The sequence below is a fragment of the Dromiciops gliroides genome, chromosome 2 (assembly GCF_019393635.1).
Source record: "Dromiciops gliroides isolate mDroGli1 chromosome 2, mDroGli1.pri, whole genome shotgun sequence".
Taxonomy (NCBI): domain Eukaryota; kingdom Metazoa; phylum Chordata; class Mammalia; order Microbiotheria; family Microbiotheriidae; genus Dromiciops; species Dromiciops gliroides.
This window is the reverse complement of record NC_057862.1, coordinates 161,894,643-161,921,197: the sequence shown is the minus strand read 5'-3', so window position 1 is coordinate 161,921,197 and position 26,555 is coordinate 161,894,643. Positions and strand designations below refer to the sequence as shown.

Below are 26,555 nucleotides of genomic sequence, written 5' to 3'. Positions count from 1 at the left end.
CCCTGGAGTCAGGAATACCTGAGTTCAGATCTGACCTCAGACACTTAACACTTACTAGCTGTGTGACCCTGGGCAAGTCACTTAACCCCAATTGCCTCACTAAAAAAAAAAAAAAGTCAGTCATGACTGAATAGACTGAACAACAAAAACCTCTAGAGAATATTATACTCTGTACCGCTGATTTTGTCGACTTCCAACACTTACCTGGGCTTTCTTTCTATCTAACTCAGCTTGTTCTATCTCATATAAATCTAGTCTCACTTGTTCCATATCATCTTGCTGCTGCTGTATTTTCGCCAGGTGCTGGGCAATCTATGAAAAAAAAATTAAAAAACATTGTTATAAGACCCAACACACAGTTTAAAAGAATTTTTCGAATTTTTAAAGCCGAGTATATAAATACCAAATTCTTGTACTGCTGCCTTTTTTCCTCAAGCTTTTGGGCTTGGGCCATGCGGTCTTCTTCTCTCCGCTGTTGGACAGTGGCAAACTCTAAGATTTTCCTGTTTTCTTCCTCCAGTTCTTCACGCTTCTTCATTCTCCACAGAGCTTGCTCTTTTTTAAACTCTTCTATGTATCTATGAGTTGCAGCCATTTTTTCTAATTGTTGTTGTCTTTCCCTAAAGTACATATCCAAAAGGTTAATATTTCTAGCGATAAATATGATAGCAAAAGCAAAATATATAAAAAAGTTTCTCTTCACCTTTTAATAGTGAAATGGAAAAAAAGATCTTTGATTTCCAAATATCTCCATATTTGTAATTTATCTAAGTATACTGTGAGAGATCAGTATTCTGATGTTGATAAATGCTCCATACATTTGTCCTCCAAAATCTACTCATTTCAGAAAATAGAAGCCACCAGCCCTTCCTGACTGAACTCTATAGTAAGGCTACTGGTCAAAAAATTTCACTGGGTGACCCAAAATTGAGGTGATGAAATTAATTATACAATAAAAATAGATAAATCTTGAGTCAATCACAAATGTACGGGATTTTGCATCGGAAGGGTTGGCTAAACTCACATTCGATCTTCTTCATAGACTTTTTTAACAATTTCATCTATCATGAGTTTCTCTCGCAGTAATTCTTCATAAGCTTCTTGCTTCTTCCTCTCTTGATCTTCGAGCTGGCGCTCTAAGGCCCGCTGGTACTGGATTTTCTCCTTATAACGTCTAGCTTCTGCTTCGTTCTGTTCTTTTGTGTATCTCTCCTGTTCTTCTTTCATACATCTGGCTATTTCAGAGTCACGTTTCTATCATGGAAAAATGTGTTATTTCACATTTCCACTCTCTAGTTCAAACATAACATAAGAAATAACCATCTTAAGGTGTATAGAACCTTTTAAAAATCTCTCTAGAATGAAGTATTTTTATCTTTACAGATGTTGTTTGTCCTTCATTCTCATGATGATGTCATGACTTGCACTGAATTGGATTTAAGTGAAGGATGGCTCAATGGCGAAACATATATCACAATGACTGGAGATAGCCCCAAATGTTTAAGGCAACTGGGATTAAGTGACTTGCCCAGGGTCACACAGCTAGGAGGTGAGATTTGAACTCAGGTCCTCCCAACTTCAAAGCCAGTGCCCTATCCACTGTGTCACCCAGCTGCCCCATCTTTACGGATAAATATACACATGAAAATATGTTTGTTTCGCTATGCTCAAGTTGCATCTATACCAAGAATGAAAGAAGAATTAAAAATTAGGGAAACAACATAATTAATCATAGGGAAAACAAAGCCATGTTATTAGCAATAAGGTCAGAAAAAATGTTTGGAGATGCAGGGAAAGTCCTGAAGAGGGCTTTTCAGTTTTTTCAAGATGCCTTTACAACCTTCACTACTAATAGTTTTACATCCCAAAGAGATAAAAAGAAAAGGAAAAGGATCTATATGTACAAAAATATTTATAGCAGCTCTTTTCATGGTGTCTTTTTTTTCATTAGCCCTAGGATCACATTCCACAAGTAGAAGAGTTCAAGACCTTTGTACAGTAGTTTTTATATTTACATTAGAAAAATGTGAATGTCACTAATTTACAGCTAGTGTTTTTAGGTTATAATTTAGGCTCAAAGAGATTGCAAATATCTTCACATCTAAGGATCATGCAGGAATCACTCAGGATTCCTATATTCTTGTTATCAGGCAGTTTGCAGAATTCTTCAAAGATTCCACATTTAATTTATTTGTTCCTGAATAAATTGGTTTGGATTGTTCAAATTCACCTTTCTGAGGATTCACTAAAACAAACAAAAATTGAATTTTATTTTAGAAGAGGAAAAACCCAACTCTCAGTCCAATGAAATAATTGGAAGTACTAGTACAGTGAAGGTAGAGATAACTGGTTGTTGTTCTATTTTTGGAGGAAAGAGGGGGAACTCCCAACCCTCTACGTTAAAAAATGGAAAAATAAAATAAATTTATATTGAAAGTAGAATCAGAGAACTCTCCATCATGCCCCTTTCTGATTGGAAGGGGGAAGTCAAAGGGCACAATATCCCTCTCCCTTCATGTTTTACCATGGATAGATTGGTCTTTGATGATTCATGGATTGTGAAAATCATTTTGGGGTAAATCACTGACAGGCTCTACTGGCCACTGTGTACCTAAGAACATTTTCTAAGGTGTTCTGATCCCCACAGCCAGAGAATGACAGTGGGGAAGGGAGGTCAGATGCTGACAAATAAGATACAATATTTCCCACTTTCCAAAAATAGGAAATCAAGGTTTTTCCACTATAGAAGATAAGATAAAGAAAGGATTTCATGAGAATCTTCCCCTTTCCTCCCCAATTTTCACAAAGAAATTCCAACACTTTTAATATAAATTTAGCAAAGTGCAGCCTTTTTTATTTTTACTTTTTTTTAACATAGAGGGTTGGGAGTTCCCCCTCTCTCCTCCAAAAATAGAACAACAATCAGTTAACTAAGTGAAGCTAATAGTTCGCTTTTTAGCATTTCAGTAAACACTAAAGTCATATTTTCTCAATTACAGGCAAACTAAATTGCATTTTACCTCTAGGTGAGTGTAACAATGGCATAAGATTAAATTATACGTTTAGAAGTTTTCTGAGTTTCCCTAGGGTCCTTTAAGATAAAATTGCATCAAGTGGGAAAGGATGTTTTCTTGGTAATTGCTACAATTTCCTTTTATATATCTGTGTTACAAGGAAGATTACATTTAATCCATTCTTACTGAAAGTTTCTTTTTTTCCCCACTAAGTATTTGCTTTTATGGGAGTCTTTTTGGTTAGTCTGCATTCAATCCCATTAGGATCCACTAAAATAAACAAACAAAAAAAACCCCTGAATTTGATTTAGGGGAAAAATTCCTCAAGGCAATCAAATATGTACTTCCTACCACAAAACAAAGATAAAAACAGAAACAAAAAAATCTTTCTGGTATTGTGGAATGAAGTTGTCCTAATCTTAAAAAAAAAAAAATTAAGATAGTAGAGAAGCTTTTGCAAATGCAAAAAATAAAAATATACATACAGCTAGTAAACTGGCCTCTAAAGATTCTTTAAAGGTTTAGAAACACAATTCCTTTTCTTCCCTTTTGAAAAAGAGTAGTCTCAGGGGGCAGCTAGGTGGCGCAGTGGATAAAGCACCAGCCCTGGATTCAGGAGTACCTGAGTTCAAATCCAACCTCAGACACTTGACACTAGCTGTGTGACCTTGGGCAAGTCACTTAACCCTCATTGCCCCCACAAAAAACAAACAAAACAAAACAAAAAAAGAGTAGTCTCTATCTTGTCCAAGGCTAGAAGTATCAAGGCTACTCACAATCCTACTACTGACTGGCTCAAGGGCTTTGACCTGTTCCACTTCCTACCCTGGGCCTTTTGCCGCTCCTCTGGCAACCTGGTGGTTTCCTGCTCCCAGAGGCTAACTGTATGGATGCCACACTTTGGGCCACTGTCATCTGTACAGCCCACTGCATTTCTTTCTTTCTTTTTTTTTCTTTTTTGGTGAGGCAATTGGGGTTAAGTGACTTGCCCAGGGTCACACAGCTAGTAAGTATCAAGTGTCTGAGGCCAAATTTGAACTGAGGTCCTCCTGAATCCAGGGCCAGTACTCTATCCACTGTGCCACCTAGCTGCCCCAAGCCCACTGCATTTCAAAGCTCCTAGGTGCCATTTTCCTGGAAAGCTGGGATCACAGGGCTAGTACCACTATACCAGTTTGGCTAAATTTATTTATTTTTTGTTGTTGTTGGGAAGAGCATGAACGCAGTTCCTCACTACCACAAATTGTGCAGTTGAATTTCCCACATTTGAGGAAATTGCAGGGGTCAGCTCATCCAGAGTGCAATGGATAAGCTTAGCCCTGGGGAAACCACCTTCATGATCATAGAATCATCCCTTCCAGGTAAGTATGGTTTGGTTAAATTTAAAACCAATGTCAACTGGAAAATAATAAAATACTTTTATGGAAAAAAAATTTAAGACCAATGTCTTAAATTCTGTCTCTATGAGGAATCTAAAAAAACTCAAGAGGAAAAGAAACCTCTGCTTCTAAAGTAGATTTTGAGTTTTGAAAGCAAAAGCAGAAAACCTATTTTCCTGTACAGAAAGATTTGTTTTTGTTTTAACTTGGTGAACTCATCAGAATTCTAAAGATCAGTGATTTTGAATTCAGAACTTCCCCACTGATCACAAAATCTTTGGCTTCCCTCTCATATCCTTGTATAATTTCAAAACCTGCTCTTTAGCTTCTTATTACCTATAGGACTTCTTCCCTTCCCCACTGTTCAGTTCTCATCCATTTCAGTACTCTTGGGTCCAACCTAATTAGACTTCTTGCTGTTCATCCAACATGGCGTTCTATTCTCCATGCCTAGAATGCCCTCTCTACTCACCTCCACACTGCAGAATCCTTTACTTCCTTTAAGACTGGGTTTAAGTTCTCCTTTCTCCATGAAGACTCTCCTAATTCTCCCAGCAGCTGGAGCCCTTCCTACCTTCCCAAATTCCTTTGTATTTATTCTGCATATACTTCTTTATGTATGAGTAATCTTCCCTGAAAGACTGTAAACCCTGGAGGGCAGAGATTACATAGTTTTTTTGTTTTAGTATCCCCAGTTGCTGGCAATAGCAGAGGCTTACTACATGACTAATGGTTTGTTAATTTATTCATACTTAGCAAAAAAGTCGTCTAAATTGTTGCCTTTACTTACTCTCAGCCCACTTATTTTTAAACATGAAATCTGGGGCAGCTAGGTGGCGCAGTGGATAGAGCACCGGCCCTGGAGTCAGGAGGACCTGAGTTCAAATCCGACCTCAGACACTTAATACTTACTAGCTGTGTGACCCTGAGCAAGTCACTTAACCCCAACTGCCTCACTAAAAACAAAACAAAAACAAAAACAAAAAAACATGACATCTGTTGGCTGCTCCTAACAATCCACTGAAAGTACTCTCTCCAAGGTCACCATGTCTTCCTAATGGCCAAATTCGATAGCCTCTTTTGGGTCCTGACTTCTTTGACATCTGTATCACTAGCATACCTTTACCCATGACCAACCTTTCCACTACTCTTAAGTCCTACCTACCTTTCCTTCAAGGCCCAGTGAAGCTTTACTGACTGACTACCCTAACGCTCCTTGGTGATTCCTTCAGGAAACCAAGTTTGATACTTAGTAATTGTGTGATCCTGGGCAAGTCATTTAACCTTTTTGTGCCTCCGTTTCCTCATCAGCAAAATGACACAGAATCAATGACTTCTAAGTTTTCTTCTAATTCTAAATCTATAGTTCTATGAACTCTGTAGAACTCCTTTGAATAAAACTTAGGAAGTGAACTTTTGTGCTTTATAAAAAACAACCCATGTTGTGTTATATCACTAGTTCAACCTGCTTTATTTCATTCAATTCAATATAAAATTTACTAAATATCTATTAAGTGCAAAGGGCTGTGTTTCTTAAATGATAATTTCTTTTTTTTTTTTTTTGCTGGGCAATGGGGGTTAAGTGACTTGCCCAGGGTCACACAGCTAGTTAAGTGTCAAGTGTCTGAGGCCGGATTTGAACTCAGGTACTCCTGAATCCAAGGCTGGTGCTTTATCCACTGCGCCACCTAGCTGCCCCAAATGATAATTTCTAAGATACAAATTCCTTAATAATTTCAAAACCTACTCTTCACTTTCCTATGGCCTTCCCACCCCTATTATTCCAGTTCCTACCCATTTTTATATTTGTATCTTTCTGCAGTTGCTTACAAACAGTTGGTACCCAAAACATGTTTGTAATATTGAAAAGCATTTAGAACGTGGCATATGCTGTCATATTTCTCTCATAAGGTTCATGCCTTGTCATTTTTGTTAAGGAGGTAATATACACCTAAAACAATATCACTTCAATTTCTACTTCCATTTATATGTACACACATACTTTTTACCACGATTCTCCTCTCAGGTTCCTGAATTTCCTCACATGAATATATATTATTAATATAATGTCCCACTTCTATTTTTCTACTTTTATTTCGATTAAAAGGCTATTTTTATTTCAAACCAAATTCCAGTCTCAAATCCCATCCCACCAAACTTCAATAGTGTTTATGATGTCAAAATTTGCCTCCCGGGATAACTAGTTCACCCTACTTATTTCCCAAATGTTGGACATCTGAGGTCATTATGTTTTATTGATAATTTTCTTCTTGGATATTTATTATTTCCTATGAATTACCAGTCCTCTCCTGCTCTTTTTCTTCCTGTACTGTCTGTACCTATTATACTCTTCTGGGACTGTGAGATCTATTTGGGCAGTTTTCTCCTTTGTTTTTGAAGCCTTCTTGATTAGATTTGCATGACTCCAGGCAAATATGTTTTTGTCAACCCTTTCTAGGTATAATCCAACTCCTTGTTCCTATATGAAAAATAGTCATGGCCCCCAAATCAAAATCTCATTCTCAAAGACATTCTTAGCCAGCTATCCATTCTCGGATCTGCCCCTCTCTTATGAATCCCTTAATTTCAATAGGCAAGTGCAAATGAAAATGATAGCAGTGCCACTGAAGTCTCCACCAAGGACTTCATAATCCTTAGCAGCAACTTCTAGGTTCCTCCTGATGGTATTATTTGTCCCCACATGAATGACAAAAATTAGGTAGAAGTTATCAAGTTTGACAAGTCTCAGGGGATTTTCCATAACATCCCAAATACATATCCTGAGAAAAGAGTAAGCTTCTATGATGTTTATGTAGAACTGAAAAACAGAACTCCTTTTTACAACTCAATGATAATTTTATCCTTTGAGAGATAAATGAAATGACAAGAGGAACTGAGATTCTAGATTTTTGGAGAGCAGATTTCAAAGGGTCCCAGAGAAAGGAGAAGTAAGATCCAATGGCTTAATATTTTGAAAAGGTAATAGTCTCAAGAGAGATGAAAAACAGAATTCTGGAGACACAAAAAGGTGGGGAAGAAAAGGTGGAGCTGCTTAAAGAGACCAATATTGAAGTAAAGGGAATTCATCAAATGTAAAAAAGACATATGTAGAAAATGGAAGCAAGAGCAAATAAAAGAAAAAAACAACTAATAGTAGCAGTGTCCTTTAAGAATCATATCGGGGCAGCTAGGTGGCGCAGTGAAGAAAGCAATGGCCCTGGATTCAGGAGGATCTGAGTTCAAGTCCAACCTCAGACATTTGACACTTACTAGCCGTGTGACCCTGGGCAAGTGACTTAACCCTCATTGCCCAGGAAGAAGAAGAAGAAGAAGGAGGAGGAGGAGGAGGAGGAGGAGGAGGAGGAGGAGGAGGAGGAGAAGGAGAAGGAGAAGGAGAAGGAGAAGGAGAAGGAGAAGGAGAAGGAGAAGAAGAAGATCAAAGCCCAAGAAGAACCAGGGCTAGTAATGAATTCAGGGAGCAATAAATAAGTTTTTTAAACTCATAAAGGGGAATAGAATCAAAGAAAGGATAGAACCACTGTTGAAGATGGACTAACGATAATGGGTAATAGGGAGGAAAAGCTGAACTATTCCACTCTTACTTTGCTTCTGTTTTCTGAGGATAGTCTTTGGATTAAGGATAGAACAAAAAAGGTTATCAGAAAATAGAAACATAAAACCTGTGAAGAAAGAGCATTGCCCTAAATGACTTTAAGTCCCAGACCCAGATAAATTATATCCTAGAATATTAAAAGAAATGGCAGATGTGATTGTGAAGCCATTGTCAATGATCTATGTAAAATCTTGAAGAACAGAAGAGAAAGGCAAATTCTCATTTTTTATAAAAGGGAAGAAGAGTATAGTCCACGAATCATTGATGGGTGAGCTTGATTTCTATAACTGGAAAAAATTAGAACATATTATCACAGAGATAGTTTGTAAGCACTTAGTGCTCACTGAAAACTAGCTTTATTTCATCAAGAGGAGATAATGCCAGACTAACCTCATTTCCTTTTTTGAAAGGATTACTCTATTAGGAAAACTGCATAGTGCTTTTAATGACCCAAAGCTTCTCCTTGAAACAGAAGCTCAATATTTAAAACATGAGTATTCTTCTCCTGATGCTAAATTCTTTCAAGTAATACAATAATACAATCTCTAAAAAAAATCAAAGTGTAGGATCACTCGAAGGTATAACGAAATTGGAAAGGCACATGGTATGTTTGATTAGGCAGCAATACATTAGGATCACAGAATCTCAGTAGATTTAGAGATATATAGGACCTTAGAGGTCATCTAGTCCATAGCTTCTTGTTTGTTTTTTTTAATTTTTTTATTATTATTTTCTTAGTCCATAGCTTCTTAAACTGTGAGTCGTGACCCCATATGGGGTTGCATAACTGAATGTGGGGGGTTGAGAAAAATTTGGCAACAGTAAGAGATTATGTATACCTATTTTATATACCTATATATCCGAGGTCACAAAAATTTCTTGGGCAAAAAGGGGTTGTGAGGGGAAAAAGTTTAAGAAGTCCTGTTCTAGTCCAACAGTCTCATCTTATGGAGAAGAAAGTTGGACCCAGGGAGGCTGGAGAAACTGAGCTCCAAGTCATTTGTCCAGTATCCTATAGGTAGTTGAGTGGGAGAGCTGGAATATTAACCCAGGCCTTCCAACCCTAAATTCAGCACTATTTCCATTACACTCCCTTACCAATGAAGAACAGAAGAAGCAACATAAAGAATATCATCACAGAAACCTATGACCAGAAAAGGAGGTGGGTCAGACAAAGTGAGAGGGAGGGATAACTAAGGCCAGCTTCACTGGTATTCAGTATTAAGAGATCTAGAGGAAGGATACTACTATGTTGATTGATCTTCTTTGGGAAGATTTAAAGGATGTGCACAAGAACTGCACAGAATGAGAAAGCATGGACTGGCTGCAAGTAGCACAGTGGATACAAGGCTGGACCTGGAATCAGGAAGACCTAAATTCAAATCTGCCCTTAGATACTTCCTAGTGCTATGACTCCGGACAAGTCACTTAGCCTCTGTCTGCCTCTGTTTCCTCATCTGTAAAATGAAGATGATAGCACTATTGCCCAGGGTTGTTGTGAGGATCAAATGTGATCATATTTATAAAGTTCTCTGCAAACCTTACAGAATAATACAGGGTGAATCAAAAGTCTTAGTGCAGTTTAAAGCTAAACACCAAAAGAAAGATATTGTTTGAAACTTAAAACTATACTAAGACTTTTGAGACACCCAGTGTAAATTTTAGCTATTGTTATATATTATATATCTGTACCACTAGAGAGAGTAACTACATCAATAATATCCATCCAAGTATCAAAGTACTGAGCTACTAGCCTAGAAGGTCAGGAAAATACAAAGGTCACAACTTTCATTGAAATATTTACTAAGGCTCCAATAATCTCTGTGCTTGTGCTGAGGTAGAATTTTGGCTCCATTATACTTACTTCTAGGATTGAAAACAAATTCCTCTGTCTGGCATTTAAAGCAAGTGGATTCTTCACAGTTTGGCTCCAACCTACCTTTCTAGGCTTATTACACATGACTCACCTTCATTACTTTCAGATTACAGTCAAGCTGGCTTACTTGTTCCTCATGCATGATATTTCATCTGCCTCTGTATCTTTGCTATCCTTCGTACCTGCAATACATTCCTTCTCTCCATTTGAGAATTCCTAGCTTTCTTCAAAGCTCAGCTCAAGTGTTCCCTCCTATAAGGCCTCTTTTGAACACTCTACTTGCTTGCTCCACCCCAATTCTTTGTATATTTTGTAACTGCTGGTATGTGTACATGTTGTTTCCCCCAATAAAATGTAAGCTTCATGGCAGATATTTGGTTGTTTTTCTTTGTTATTTTTTGGATCCCCAGTAGTAACACAGTTGTATATAGAATACAGTTGGTTAAAACATTTTTATTTATTGTTTCATTGATTTGGAACTGAGTCACTAGATAGATACTAAAGGTAGTCATTAATGGGCAACGGTCATTAATAGAATTCCCAGGTCATGTACTGTTCAACATTTTAAAAACTGATATGGATAGAGACAGAGATGGCATCTTTGTCAAATCTGTAGATGTCATGAAGCTCTTTCTTTATGGAAATCATACCCATCTTTTAAAATCCAACTGAAATACTGACCCTTCCTTGAAGTTTTCTGTCATCCCTCTCACTATTCCCTGTTCTTGGAATAGACCTTTCAACCCTTAGACTTCATACAGGATTTCTGGGGTAACTCTCTAATGGAATTGTGTAATACTGTATATTTTAGCTACTTAGGTACTAAGTACTACACTTGTCTAAACTTTCATTTCCCCAGCACCTAAATAAAATACTGTACAGGCTAGGTGCTTAGTAAATATTTGTTGCATTGCATATGTAGATTATACCTGCCAGTTATCCAGTATTATTCACTAGGAATGAGAAATCAGGAATAACTCCGACTGAAAGTTCAGATACATAGCTGTAGACTGGATATAATCATATTTTTTATTATGGCTTCCTCCTCAAATTCTAGTGTACATTGTGTACATGAACCTGGACAAACACAAACAACCACAAACACCCCCTATGCACTAAAGTGATGACATCACGGAGTAGAACAAAGCCCCCAAACCATAGGTACTGTATACTCTCCTTCCAAGTTCCATTCACTACCATATAATGGCCAGTTCAATACTAAGAACAGTTCCCATTATCTGGATCTCCTGAACATCCTGACAGAGAAGATTTCTGGCTAAGATGGAAGTGTGGCATCATGTAGGATCCCAGCTCTCCCATTTGTACTCCAACAATGATTTAGAAAGATTACAAAATGAAAAAATGACCCAAAAATCCAAAGAGAAACCTCAGTGAGCTTCTCATTCAAACTAGAATTACTCCAAAAACAAATAAAAAACCCAGCCAGAAGCTCTGAACACCAGAAAAAGAGTTCTGCCAGAGAAGCCAACGTGAATGCAGGTAAACAGACCATAAATCTGGGGTAATACAATAAATGAAGAAGCCCAAAGCAAAGTCCTGACCAGGCAAGTCCCAAGGAATACAGAAACCACTCAGCACTCTAAAAGGGAACTATTGGGGAAAGGGAAATGGAGCATCCTGGTCAGTAGCACCCTTACCAGCAAAGACTGAGGGGGAAATGAAATACCACTCTGTTCCCCTGTTGGGGAAGTTCTAAGGGACAGAGTAGACCAACCAGTCCTCTGACCAAAGAAGTCAAAGGAAGGAGAGACACCACAGAGCACCCTGATCAAAAAAGTTCAAGGGGAAGACAAACACCCAGATCAAGAAAGCCTCAAGGGACAGAAGCCACCTTTTTTCCTAATTGAAAGTTAGCCCTAATCAAAGATAGAGCTCAAACTAGGGACACTGAAGCCTTTTAAAACTCTAAGTGAGGGGGCAGCTAGGTGGCACAATGGATAAAGCACCAGCCCTGGATTCAGGAGGACCTGAGTTTAAATCCAACCTCAGACACTTGACACTTACTAGCTGTGTGACCCTGGGCAAGTCACTCAATCCTCAATGCCCCGCAAAAAAACCTCTAAGTGAAGACATACCAAGGGAAGTGGAAGCCAGCAGTATCCAGTATCAAGAAAATCAAGGTCAGGACCAAAGGGGTGGAGCCTGGCCCTGAGACTAAGACAAATAAGTAACTGAAGTTATAAAATATGAATAAACATGAGAAAACAAAAAACACTATGAAGAAGTACTGAGTCAAGAATCAACTTAATGGAAAACCCAGAAGGGAATAACTCCACAATTATAGGCAGAACCTCTGAGAATAAAATGTTTGTAAGAAACAAAGTAAGAGATTACAAGTGAAACAGAAGCTATGGAGTAAAGACAGAAGCAGAATAGCCTAGAAAAGATGCTGGTATACCTTACCCAGGAAACAGAATCCCTGAAAATCTGAATGAACTAAAGAGAAACCAATGACTTCTAACTGACTGGGAAAAGAGGTAAAGAAGAAATAATCAAACTATCTGAAATAAATAACAAAAGAAAAGCCCCAAAATATCATATTTCAAGAAATCATAAATGAAAAATACCCATATCTATTAGAACTAGAGGATAAAGTGAAAATAGAACTCACTAATTCTTTAAAAATCTTCAAAATGAAAACTCCCAGGGGCAGCTAGATGGTGCAGTAGGTAAAGCACCGGCCCTGGATTCGGGAGGACCTGAGTTCAAATTGAACTGCAGACACTTGACACTTACTAGCTGTGTGACCCTGGGCAAGTCACTTAACCCCAACTGCCTCACAAAACAAAAAAAAACAAAAACAAAAAACCCCAAAACTCCCAGAAATATCAATGCCAAAACCCTAAAGCTTCCAGGTCAAAGGAAAAATACTACATGCAGCTAATAAGATATCAAGTACTATCATACAAGATTGGGCAGCTACTACTTCAAAGAAGAGGAGAGCTTAGAAAAAACGTATTATAAAAGGCAAAAGATAAAGGCTTACACTAAGAATAACTTACCCTGCAAAACTCAGTATAATCCTACAGGGTAAAAATGAAAAAAAGACCTTTAATGGAATTGAGGACTTTCAAGGATTCCTAATCAAAGACCATACCTGAGTAGAAACTCTAAAATACAAACGCAGGAGTCAAGAAAATTCTAGAAGAGTAATTACAAATGGAAGGGGTTATATGATCAAGGGTTTATATTCTAATAAGGGGAGAAGAATAGAGTATCCTTTCAGAATTTAATGCCTTCAAGGGTTATAGAGGGAATTAAATAAAACAAGCTGAAAGCACTGCAATGGATTAATTCTGTTTTGGTAGAAGTAACAAAAGAAAGATAAGGAAGAAGGAATATGCTAAGGAAGAAAAAAAGGTCTCTTTGAAGGGAGTACAAAATGAGGCATATACAAACACGGAGGAAGAGATGAAGAGAGCATTAAATTCACACTCTTATCTGACTGGAACAAAGAAGAGTTGAACACAAATACAGTTTGATGTAAAAATACATTGAAATTGGGGCAGCTAGGTGGTGCAGTGGATAAAGCACTGGTCCTGGAGTCAGGAGGACCTGAGTTCAAATCCAGCCTCAGACACTTAACACTTCCTAGCTGTGTGACCCTGGGCAAGTCACTTAACCCCAATTGCCTCCCCCCCCCAAAAAAAAACAATAAAAAAAAAGAAATTAAAAAAATACATTCAAATCAACAAGGAAACAGGCAGGAAGGTGGAAGGAAATGAAGGCAATAATGAGGAGAAGGGAGTATTTACAAACAAAACTATTTTAAACATAAGGTAGACAATAAAGGGAAAGGAAATTAAAAGGGCAAAAAAGGGAGAAGATAAAAATGATCAGCATCTCGGTGAGGGGAAGAGGAGGTCTCTAGAAGAAAAGCAGATATACTATATCTCTTCCATCACTGTGTTTTTCCTTGAAAACAGAGAGGTGGAGAAGGGGACATTACAGTGAAAAGATGAGAGAGTAGAAGAGAATTACATGCAACAAAATACACAAATAACAATCATAATCATTAACATAAGTATAACCTAATTCATACCCCAAATGGAAGAGGAGCTCAGAATAGACTAGAAACCACATACCCTCACACTTGAAACACAAGGATTCACACAGTCAACAAATAATTATTAAGTGCCTACAATGCACTAGGCACTGTTCTGAGAAAGCACTGGGATACAAAGAAAAGCAAGACAGTGCCTGCTCTCAAGGAGCTCATAAGCTTATGAGACAACATACAAACAATTATGTATGAACAAACTATTTTCAGGATAAATAGGAAATAATCAACAAAGAGAAGGTACTAGAATTAGGAGGGATTGGAAAATGCTTCCAGTAGAAGATGGGATTTTAGCTAGGATTTGAAAGAAGACCAGGGGGCAGCTAGGTGTGCAGTGACTGAAGCACTGAACTGGGAATCAGAAAGATTCATCTTTTTTTTTTTAATTATTTTTTTTTTGGAAGCAATGAGGGTTAAGTGACTTGCCCAGGGTCACACAGTTAGTAAGTGTCAAGTGTCTGAGGCTGGATTTGAACTCAGGTCCTCCTGAATCCAGGGCTGATGCTTTATTCACTGCACCACCTAGCTGCCCCCTAAGATTCATCTTTCTGAGTTTAAATCTGGCCTCAGAAACTTACTAGTTGTATGACACTGGGCAGGTCACTGAACCCTGTCTAATACCTCAGTTCCTCATCTGCAAAATGAGCTGAAGAAGGAAATGGCAAACCACTCCTGTATCTTTGCCAAGAAAACCCCAAATGGGGTCATGAAAAGAACAAATGTATACACAAAAAAATGAAGGAAGCCATGAAACAGAGACAAGGAAGGAGAACATTCCATTCACAAGGGACAACCAAGGAAAATGCCTGGAGTTGGGAGTTGGAGTGACTTGTTTGAGGAACAGGAAGGAGGTCACTGTCACTGAACTGAAGAGTATATATATATATGGGGAGGAGAAGGGGGAGTGTATAGCATAAGAAGACTAAAAAGGTATGGGGAGAAGGGGCTAGGTAATGAAGGGCTTTGAAGGACAAACAGAAATGACAAAACTATTTAAATAATCAACAAAAGAGAGAAAGAACAGATTAATTAGCATGAAACTAAAAATATTAGATCAGCAATAAATTGAAATACTACAATTAAACACCAAATTAAAGATTCAGAAAATCAGAGAAGAAATGAACAAAACTGTAAACAAAGAACCCCACAGGATTGATTTAAAAAGCACAAACTGAGAGGGTTTTTTTTTGTTTTTGGCAGAAGACAATAAGATAGATAAACATTATATAAAAGGATTTAAAAGAGAGGAAAATCAAACTGCTAGTATCAAAAATGAAAAAGGAGAATTCACAAAAAATGAAAACAAAAGAAATAAAGTTATTAGAAATTATTTGACTTATACCACTGCTAGGTCTATTTGTACAAAAATATGCATAGTAGCTCTTTTTGAGGTGGCTGATAATTGGAAATCAAGGGGATACCCATCAATTGGTGAATATCTGAATGAGTTGTGGTATATGACTGTGATGGAATATTATTGTGCTAAAAGAAATGACAAGCAGGATGATTTCAGAAAAACCTGGGAGACTTATATGAACTCAAGCAAAATGAAGTGAGTAGAACCAGGAAAACATTGTATACAGTAACAGCAATATTGCAAAATGAAGCTATTCTCAGCAATACAATGATCCAAGATAATCCCAAAGGACTCATGATGAAACATGCTATTTGCCTCCAGAGAAAGAATTGATCTTGTCTGAATACAGACTGAACCACAGTATTTTTCACTTTATTTTCTGTTTGACTCTTTTTGTACAATTACTAATATGGAAATATTTTACATGATTGCATATGTATAACCTATATCAGATTACCATCTTAGAGAATGAGGAAGGGGAGGAAAGGACAGAATCTGAAATTCAAAACTTCAAAAAAATGTTTATAAATATTTTAACATGTAATTGGGGGAAAATATTATTTTAAAAAACTATTATGCTTGTCCTTACATGTAATTGGGAAAAAATAAAATATTTTTAAAAGGAACTATTTTCCCCAACTATATGCCAATAGCTGATCATTTAAATGAAATGGACAGATATTTAGAGAAATATGAAATAACAGATTAACAGAAATTGAGAAATTGAATAACCCTGTAATGATGCCACCTGCTGGAGAGCTACTATAGGAAAGCTCCACCATGAGGAGAAGGCGTCTGAGGGCAAGCCATGCAGTTTTCCTTGGCGTTAGGAAGTGACGTTTGCTTGTGGGTACTGTCTATAAAAGAGGTGAGGCTTGCTCTCTTGGTCTCTTTCTGGAGGACCTCAGGGGGGAGAGGAGCTGGAGACATTATCTCCCTGAGATAGACAGCTGAATCTAGGCCTCTCTCTCTCTTCATCAAATTCTTATTCTCCTTAATAAATGCTTAAAAGTCTAACTCTTGCTAAAGTTTATAATTTATTGGCGACCACTCATTAGATATTTTAGACAGATTAGCTAGAATTTTAGCCCCTTACAACCCAATATCAGAAAAAGGAACTGATCAAGCTATAAATTAATTCATAAAGGGTAAAAAAATTCCATGATACAATGGATTTACAAGTGAATTCAAGGGGCAGCTAGGTGGCGCAGTGGATAGAGTACCAGCCCTGGAGTCAGGAGTACCTGGGTTCAAATCTGGACTCAGACACTTGACCCTGGGCAAGTCACTTAACCCTCATTGCCCTGACAAAAAAAACCCCAAAAACCAAAACCAAAAAAAAAAAAAATTAATTCAATCAAATATTCTAAGAGCAATTAATTCTGGTATTACATGAATTGTTTTCTAAAACAAAGGATTCTACCAAATTCCTTCTATGAAACCAAAACCAAGAAGAAACAAAGCAGAGGAAGAAATATCAATATATTTAATAAAATACTGGCAAAGAAGTGTTAGGAAAATATTTCAAAGATTATACACTGTGATTGGAGTTACACCAGAAATGCAAAAGTTGGTTCAAAAATAGGAAAACTACAAATATAATAGATTATATTAATAACAGAAATAATTAAGTCACATTATCTTATCAAAATATGAAGAAAGCTTTTAAAAATATATGATACCCATTTTTGTTTTTAAAAAGTTTAAAAGCATAAAAATCAATGTACCTTTTCTTGATAAGCTAAATGTTGTTTGTCCTTCATTCTCAAAGAGGACCATGACATGAGATGATATCATGACTTGCAAAGAATTGGATTTAAGTGAGGCAGGGCTGTACAAAGTCACCAGCCTCATTTTCTCTTCCAGAGCCATCTGGGTCCAGTGGCAAGATATATATCAGGATGACTGGAGATGGCCCTGGATGTTTAAGGCAATTGGGGTTAAGTGACTTGCTCAGGGTCACACAGTAAGTGTCTAAGGTCAAATTTGAACTCTGGTTTGTCCCAATTTCAGGGCCAGTGCTCTATCCACTATGCCACCTACATGCCCTGATATAGTAAATAGGATCTAAATTCACCAAGAGCCAACTCTCTCCCATACACACACACACACACACACACACACACACACACACACAGATACATAATGGATAAATTATTTAAAGGCCTTTCCAATATAATTAGGAGTAAAGACATTCATTATTACCACTATTATTTCAGAAAACTTTAAAAATGCTTACTATATCAATAAGTAAACTGAAGTAATAAGTATCAGTGAAGGGAATCAAAAATCACTGTTTTGGGGGATTTTGTAGCTTATATAATGGTCTACTTAGAGAACCCTAGGGAATCAACCAAAAAATTAATTGAAACAATTTCAGCAGATTCAAGATATAAGAAAATTTACATAGATCATCAATTTTTTCTATATATTATCAACAAAACCTAGGAGGAAGAGATGGAGAAATTTCATTCAAAACAACTGCAGAATGTATAAACTATTTGAGAGTCCACATATGAAATTACAGAGGAACTATATTAATCCAGCCACAAAACACTCTTTATAGAAATAAAGACATATCTAAATAAATGGAAAGATATTTACTGATCACTGTTTGGCTGTACCAATTGTATAAAAATGACAATGCTACCTAAATTAATTTACTTATTCATCGCCATTACAAACTAAAGGATTACTTTAAATACTGAGAAAAAATCATAACAAAATTCAACTAAAGGAAAAGGTGAAGATTATATAAAGAAATAATAGGGGGAAAGCAAGAAGGGACCTAGAAGTATGAAATCTGAAACTTACACTACAAAACATAAGTTACCAAAATTATTTGGCAGTGGTTAAAAAGTAGAAAAACTGACCAGTGGATCAGATAGCTATATAAAAAAGTAGCATAATATTTTATAAATAAAAGACTACAAATACTAAGATAAGGACTCGCTATTCAACAAAAATTTCTGGGGAAACTGGAATGGTATCGACCAATGTAGGGGCCAAATTTAATATGGGGAGAGTTTAATTGGGTGGCTCACCGTAATATTGGGGTTCAGAAAATAATGAGGGACCTCTAGGTCCAAAGTTTCCTCCCTTCCAAACTGCCTTTTTTTGTTATTTCTCCCGGGCTAATAAGAAAGGAGATTAACAGCCTCTTTTCCACAAACAAATCAGGTTTTATTAATGGGAATAAAATATATAACAAAGGTGATGTTAATAAAGCCAGGGACAAGGGAATAGGGGAAGAGAAAAATGGATAAGCTCCCTGGCTCTAGCAAAGACTGATTCAATCCCCAAACTTGCTTCCAGCTCAGCTAATTAGAAGAGCTGGACTCGTTTCTATTAACTCACCACCTGGGGTCCATCGTTTCTATGGGAGTCAGCTGTGCAGCCCCTCTCCAGTCTGCTCTCGGAAGCTCACCAACAGGAAAGAGAGCTCCCAGCCTCAGCATTCTCTTTTCTACCTTTTCTCTCCCTCCCCCAAAAGGGAGGTCCTTCAAGCTGGATGGCTGAGAGTGGTCCCTGCTGACATCAGCAGTATACGTCACTCAGGGCAAGCCAGGTGTGGCCTATATTTAATCATCCCAAGTAGGTACTTAGTTGGTTTCTCAAACAATATTAAATCAATCAGGTGGGACCAGGGGTCTGCCAAATTCCATTATTTTATCACACCAATGTCTCACACTTCATACCAAAAATAAGCTACAAATGAATACATGACCTAGATATAAAAATCACATCATGAAAAAAGCAAGAGTAATGGGGCAGCTAGGTGGCATAGCGTATAAAGCACCGGCCCTGGATTCAGGAGGACTTGAGTTCAAATCCAGCATCAGACACTTGACACTGGCTGTGAGACCCTGGGCAAGTCACTTAACCCTCATTGCCCCCCCCCAACTGAAAAGCTCTTTAAATACTCCAAACTTCTCCAGAAATAAGTATCCATCTTTTTAATACCTACATTCTACCAATGTTGCTGTATGCCTAAGTCATGAAACACCATAGAGTCTCTTAAGAATTAAAAAACCACTCAGAGGGCAATAGAGAGATGCACAGTAGATATGAGAAGACTAGAACACTAACAAATAAGGGACTAAGAAGAATTAGTCATCTAAAGAAATATCTGATCAAAAAAAGAAGATAGGCTGATCTTGTGGAACATGAGATCAAGAAGTGATCAGTGAAAAATCTGTTTACTTCCCTAGTATCCTCAAACCAGAAAAACAAAACAAAACACCTTTAGCATGTTCAGTGAATTCCCTGTGGTGAACTTATTGGGCAAGCATTGATGCACTGCAGTTTTGCATCAACAGAAAACATCCACACTAATAAGATCATCCTTTTGAGTATCTGAGTATGAGTACACATAACACAAATACACAATTTTTTTTGTCTAACTCTCTTATTTCTATTGTTTTATTTTTATGGGTAACAGGAGCTTAGGAATTTTAATATATTACATTTAGGTAGTTAGAATATTTTGTAACGGGATTAAACTAAGTGTAGCAGGGCAAAACAAATGTTAAGACCTCACCTACAGTTTATTTCAGATCTCTCCATATAGACTTATTACATGTTTTAAGAAAAAATATTACCATCTTCTCATAGTTGATGGCTTCTTTTTCAGCAATTTGCGCAGCTCTTTCTTTATTCATGTAAGCTGCTTTCAATTTTTGCTCCAATTCTCGAAGTTCAAGACTGTTAAAAAAAATTCATTTAACCAATAAAAGGCATTAGATAATTTGTTTTCTTTAAGAACTACTCAAGAATCTATTTGATTTAGTATATGTAATATATTAAATACCAAATTTGAATTACATGAAATTTTTTCCTTACTCTTTTCTAAAAGTTAAGAAAGACTTTTACAAAAACATCACTTGCTAAATAATGTGATTAAATATACATTTATTTAAATATATATATATATATATATATATGCATTTATTTGTTTGTATATTTCCTGTTAGCCTGTAAACTCCATAAGGTCAGGAACCAGATCTTTATCTAAAATGTTTTATCTCCCATTAGTTTTTAACAAAGTGATCTGTGCATAGTAATTAATAACTATTTGTTGAATTGTATAAAAAGTACATGCAAGAAATACATTACAACTTTAATAAAATCATAATTAACTGAAATGCTTGAGAACTAAGCAGTTCACCAGAAAACACTTTATTTCTATGCATAGTGTTTTAAATATTTTTGTGTCGTGAGACACTTTTCTGCCTTAGTTAAAACACCATATTAAATGTAATTAACTTTTTTGTTGACTAAAGAAATTGTAGTACTTCTAAAACATTCTAAACATTGCAGTATTACAGAATTACTATCACCATAAAAATGTATTAAGACCATCCTATGTGCAAGTCACTGTGTTAGGTAATAGGGATTCAAAAACAAAAATTGAATATTTCCTACTTTGAAGGAGGAGCTTATATTCTACTGAGATATAGCACAAATATAATACAAGGTAACTGGAGGAGGGTGAGAGAGCACTAACTGGGGAGGATCCAGGAAGGCTCACTTCACAGAGAAGGTAGGAAGTTTTTAAGGAAGACAAGGATTATAGGCAGTCAAAAAAAGGAGGGAGTACATTCCAGCCAAGGAAGATAACATGGGAATGTATGGGTGTAGGAGTTGGGGGAACAGCTAATAGTCTAATTTGGCTAGAATGTAGAGTTCATGAAGGTGGTTGGTATGAGGTAAAACTGAAAAGGTAGGTTAAAGCCAGATTATGAAAGGCTTTAAATGTTAGGTTGAGGAATATGTATTTTCCTTTAGAGATAAAGCAGGAGACATGTTTTTTGAACAGGCAACCTCATCGTCAAATCTGTCATGAGAAGATTGTTTGGAGTTTAGTTTGAATTGGAAGGGACCATAGAAATAATTTAGTTCAACTTCTTAATTTTCACTGTACTTTCAAAATTATACTCACCTTCAGAACATCCTATAAATATGAATGTGCCTATATCATGGTAGGAAAAGACATATTCCCAGAACAGAAGTTCCCTTAGCTTTCCAAGATGCCCTTGGGGCTAGAGTGGTAAGAATAAGAGTTAAAAATACAGTGTGAGGGGGCGGCTAGGTGGCGCAGTGGATAGAGCACGGACCCTGGATTCAGGAGGGCCTGAGTTCAAATCCAGTCTCAGACACTTAACACTTACTAGCTATGTGACTCTGGGTAAGTCACTTAACCCCAATTGCCTCACAAAAAAACAAAAAACAAAACAAAAAAATACAGTGTGGATGTTTGGGGGGTGGGGGAGGAAAGAGGATACCTTTTTTCCACTAAAAAGTCCATTTTAACCAATGATGTAGTAATATCTACATATTATTTTCTATTACTATATTTTTATATTGCAAATAGACAGTATTTCAAATACTGTAAAATATTATAAATAAAATATCGTAAAAAAGGCTTTTGTGGCCTACCGTGGAAACATAAACATTACTTAAAAGACTTTCTATTTCTCTTTTCTCCATGAAGCCTTCCCTGATTGCTCCACCTAAAGTGATCTGTTCCTTTTTTTAGTCCTGTTCAGTATTAAGTATGCCACTACTGTGGTACTTTTTATAGAGTGCTTTGTATCACAGTTCTTCATCTGTGTTATTTTTTCTATAAGATTCTAAATTCCTGGAATATAGGAACCACATTTATAAATTTTGCATACTTCACAGCTCTCTGCACAGTGCCTTGTATATTGAAGATGCTCAATAAATATTAGCTCAGTGAAAAACTGTATACCAAAATGTGTTCCAAACTCTCAACTGACTTACAAAAGAACTTCTGGAAGACACCTCGTTTAAATACTGTGGATTTCCTGTTCTGTTTATGAAGGAAGTATTAGAGATTGGGCTGGATGAATATTGTGATACGGACATGTTTTGTTTTAATTTTGTAATATATCCTAGACATTACCTTAATTACTTTTCATATGAAAACAGGATTGCAAGAAAAAAAATCCCAGTTAGTTAAGTTTTCTAATTAGCTGGATTATTCCTAATCAAGGTATTTCTTTTTTCTGATTTCTCTTCCAGCTTTAATAATATTTTACTTTTTCCAATTATATATAAAAACAATTTTAACATTCATTTTTAAAATTTTTGAGTTCCAAATTACCTTCATCTTTCTTCCCTCCCTGAGATGGCAAGCAATTTGATGTAGGTTATACATGTGCATTCATGTAAAACACAGACCAAAAAAAACTACACACACACACACACACACACACACACACACACACACACACACAAACAAGTGAGAAATAGCATGCTTTGATCTGCATTTAAGACTCCATCAGTTCTTTCTCTAGAGGTAGATAGCATTTTTCATCATGAATCCCTTGGAATTGCCTTAACCAAGGTATTTCTACTATTTAACATAACATCATGTTTTATTTCAGGTTAAATATTTTAAAAGTATTTTCTATCACCATAATATTTATGGAGAAATAGCCATTTAAAATATTTCCTTTCCCCTTGAGATGAATGTTATAGTGCTTATAAGTATTTGCAGCATAAAGTGGCTTGAATTATTAATTCTATAGAAGATTTTGACTCAACGTATTATATTACAAATTAATACTAAGTGTTGAATTATACAAAAGAAAATTTTGTACATGATTTGTAATTTAAAGAAATAAAGGTACCTGTTTTCTCTTATTTGTTGCCTCATTTTTTCATCCTTTAGACTTTCATTCTTTAGTTTCGCAAGCTCTGTAGCCAATTTTTGTTCTTGTTCCAGCTGCATTGCCTTCACCCTTTTGTTTTCTTCTGCCTACCCAAAGAAAATAATTTTAGATTTCCTTCTCCAGAAATAGAAAATTATGTCAGTAAGTCAGTTTATTAGTTTTTCTATTACAATTTCAGCAGAATGTAACGTTCTCCTTGAGGGCAGAGAGTGTTTCATTTTTGTTTTTCCTATCCCCAGATCCTAGCACAGTGTCTTGAACATAGTAAATGTTTCTTTAATTGAATTAGACTAAAGCTCCTCAAAAACAAGAGCTACATCTTCTGTTTTGGGCTACCCTGTGGTTTGCTCTGCATAATATGGATGTTTAATAAAGAATACTAATTAAATACTCTTGTTAGCACAGTAGGAAAGGTAATGCATTTGAACCACAAAAGTGAGAAGAGACCATGTAGGTCTCTTTCACCAAGAGATTGAACTAGTATTTGTAGTCATACAGGAGTTAGATTCAGGCAAGACGTTTAAGGAAAGGAAGCAATGTAAGCATTGCTAGCATAATTTGAACCAAGTTTTCTGACTGGATAGAACGATTATGTTGTTATTTCAAGGTAACATCCTCCTGGATTGGCTTTGCACAAAGTACAATTAAGAGGAAGTCTTGGGGGGCAGCTAGGTGGCATAGTGGATAAAGCACTGGCCCTGGATTCAGGAGGACCTGAGTTCAAATCTGGCCTCAGACACTTGACACTTACTAGCTGTGTGACCCTGGGCAAGTCACTTAACCCTCATTGTCCCGCAAAAAAACCCAAACCAAAACCAAACAAAGAGAGGAAGTCTTGGGACAAGGGTTATGGACCTGACATATATGAAAGGAAAGGGAATGAAAAAAACTTAATTCCTGAAAAACAGAAACTTAAGCAGAAAAGCAGTTGTAGAGTCAGTACAGGAGCTTAGCCTTCAGAAATATTTCACAAGGAGCTGTCCTCTATACTCCCCTCAACAAAAACTTCCAATGGCTCCAAACTGTTCCTAGGGAAAGATGCAAGCTATTCAGACTAGCACAATCAGGCTCCAACCTAACTTTCAAGTCCTATTTCACATAACTTCCTTATTCACACTTTGATCCATCCAAATTGGTTTACTGGTTATTTTTCAAACTCAAAATGCAGTATCTCACCTCTCTGCATTCACAGAGACTATCCCCTATGCAGAGGTTCTTTCTTCCTTTAATGTTCAACTCAGCTACTACCTTCTCTGTGAAGGTTTTTCTGGTCTCAACTTAACAGGTTCTCTCCCTCCTCAAATTTTCATAGAGCATTTTGTTTGGATCTCTCCTTTGCCTGTATCACATTCTGCACTGTCTATTTTTATGTATATGGTACATTCACCATAACAAATTATAAATTCTGCTGAGGGAAGGATAAAACTTTTTTATTTTTATATCCCCAGTGGCTGGCACAGAGCCTTACACACATACATCAATGTTTCAATGGACCTATGGTTTTATAAATTTGGGTATTTCCTACAATAATGTATTTATACCTTTTCATCCAGTGTAATTCTTGTCAATGTCTTACCCCCATACCTCTACTGTAGAGCTTAATGGAAGTAGAATGGTAAAGTTCTATGAAAAAGGAAGTGAAAGTTAAGAATTACAGCTTTCAGGGCAGCTAGGTGGCGTGGTGGATAAAGCACTGGCCCTGGATTCAGGAGGACCTGAGTTCAAATCCAGACTCAGACACTTGACACTTACCAGCTGTGTGACCCTGGCCAAGTCATTTAACCCCAATTGCCTCATCAAAAAAAAAAAAAAGGACCATAGCTTTCTATGAAGTAACTTTGTGATAAGGATATTGTGAGAAAAGCATTTTGTAAACCTTAAAGCCCTATGTATGTGTGAATTATTATTACTATTATTAGCTGGTATCACTTTCAATGTACTATAATAACATTAGCTGCATGCTTCTCAGTAGAAAGGGGAAGAAAGAGTAATCTGAGATACTATATTGGGAAGCACTTACCTTTTGAATAGCCTCTTCCATATCTAATTCAAATTGTTCATCCTGTAGTAATCGGAGGATTCTTTTCCGTGCAATACGTTCATCATTTTCCATTATCATCTTCTGTATTTTGACTTGTTTTCCCTGCTTTATTTGCTCCTGCATTTGTTCTTTTTTAAAGAATTTTTCATTAACTGCTTTCTGATGTCTTTCTGCAACACTCAGCTTTCGTTTTTCTGAGGTAGCCTAAAATGAAAAAAAAAACACCATTTATGTTTCCCTATTTCTTCCATAAAACTCTAGTTATCAAACCTAAACTGTGAGAATCAAAGATGTTAATTTAAAAAAAAAACACATTGCAAAACTTAAAGTGCTATATGGCAGCTATTATTATTACCATAACATAAAATCCTGTCACAAGTAATTTCATGTTGTTTTCCATTGTTTGAAAAGGAGTATAAGGAAAGAGTGTAACAGAGAAAGATGGAAGGAGAAAAAAGAAGAGAAAGAAGGGATGATGAGCTGGCGGTTAGGAGGAAAGAGTAGAAGTTGAAAAACATTGAGATGAATATCAACATTAAGCTTAAAAGTGTATTATGACAAGTGACTTCAAGGAAATGAGAATTGTGCTTTTATTTTCTTTCCTGAATTCAGAAAACTGTATAAATTAGAAAGGGCCAAGTGAATACACTGACCTCTTACCACCCACAAACTGCTTTTCTCAAGTATCACCTTCCAACTCCCCTAACACAATGCCAGTAAATCTACTGACCAGCAAGTACCACCGAATCCAATCTTCTAAAGCTGAGATTTTATTTACTTTGGGTGCCCTCCCCAACCAGGGTGCCAAGGAACAAGACCTGGAAGCCTGCGGATACAGAAGCTAACTAATTAAATAGTGAAGGGCGCAAATTTTCACGCTTTCTTGGTGTTGTTTGATATAAATTAGATTTCCAGATTGCTGGGTGGCAGGGTTTGATGATGGGAGAGGAAGGGAAGGAGGAAGGAAAAGGAGGGAGAGATAAAGGAGGGAGGGAAGAGGGAAAAGAGGAGGAGGGGGAGGAAGCCCTCAGGGCTCCCAGGGGCCAGGCAGGAGGTAGTTTCTCACCTAGGGCGCCTCGCGTTTCGAACCCCAGGTACCACTTACCATCTTGGCTAACGAAAAGCACTGCGCTCCTCACCGAACTTGACACTGCCCTTCACGCCCAAGACCGAAATCAGAGCTGGACACCAGCTCTACTCCTTCTGCCGGCGGGAGTTCTTCCCGCTCTCCTGTTTACAACGCGTATCCCGGGTAACGGTCACAGCCCAAGTTGAATCGACGCAGGCGCCTTCGAGCTTTCGTGCAAAACGCGGCGTCCCATTGGTTGTCGGGGATACCCAATCAACGCCTCGGGATGGGAGAAGGGGGGGGGGGGTCTCGCCTCTATGGGATAAAAGCTTCCAGGGCTGGATGCTTGGAAAGCGAGTTCTACCATGTAGCTCCATCCCTTATGTTCAGGAATGAGCCATGTTCCCAAGTTACGTAGACGATTCCAA

At 37.0% G+C, this 26,555-nt stretch overlaps 1 protein-coding gene and 1 non-coding gene across 2 annotated transcripts in view; both read right to left on the bottom strand.

Moving 5' to 3' along the window:
* MNS1 (meiosis specific nuclear structural 1) overlaps nt 1–26,294 on the bottom strand; it is a 44,155-nt gene extending 17,861 nt beyond the window's left edge. Inside the window, exons 1-7 of the mRNA XM_043987516.1 lie at nt 26,164–26,294; nt 25,038–25,262; nt 22,976–23,103; nt 19,922–20,024; nt 1,025–1,254; nt 404–620; nt 205–312 (exon numbers count right to left, since the gene is read on the bottom strand). Coding sequence (XP_043843451.1) covers nt 205–312; nt 404–620; nt 1,025–1,254; nt 19,922–20,024; nt 22,976–23,103; nt 25,038–25,262; nt 26,164–26,166 — 1,014 coding nt within the window. The 5' untranslated portion in view covers nt 26,167–26,294. The remainder of the gene's footprint in view (nt 1–204; nt 313–403; nt 621–1,024; nt 1,255–19,921; nt 20,025–22,975; nt 23,104–25,037; nt 25,263–26,163) is intronic.
* On the bottom strand, nt 4,220–4,383 carry LOC122745047. Its single transcript, XR_006355342.1, has one exon. It is a non-coding gene; the product is annotated as a U1 spliceosomal RNA (small nuclear RNA).
* Nucleotides 26,295–26,555: the final 261 nt, after the last annotated feature.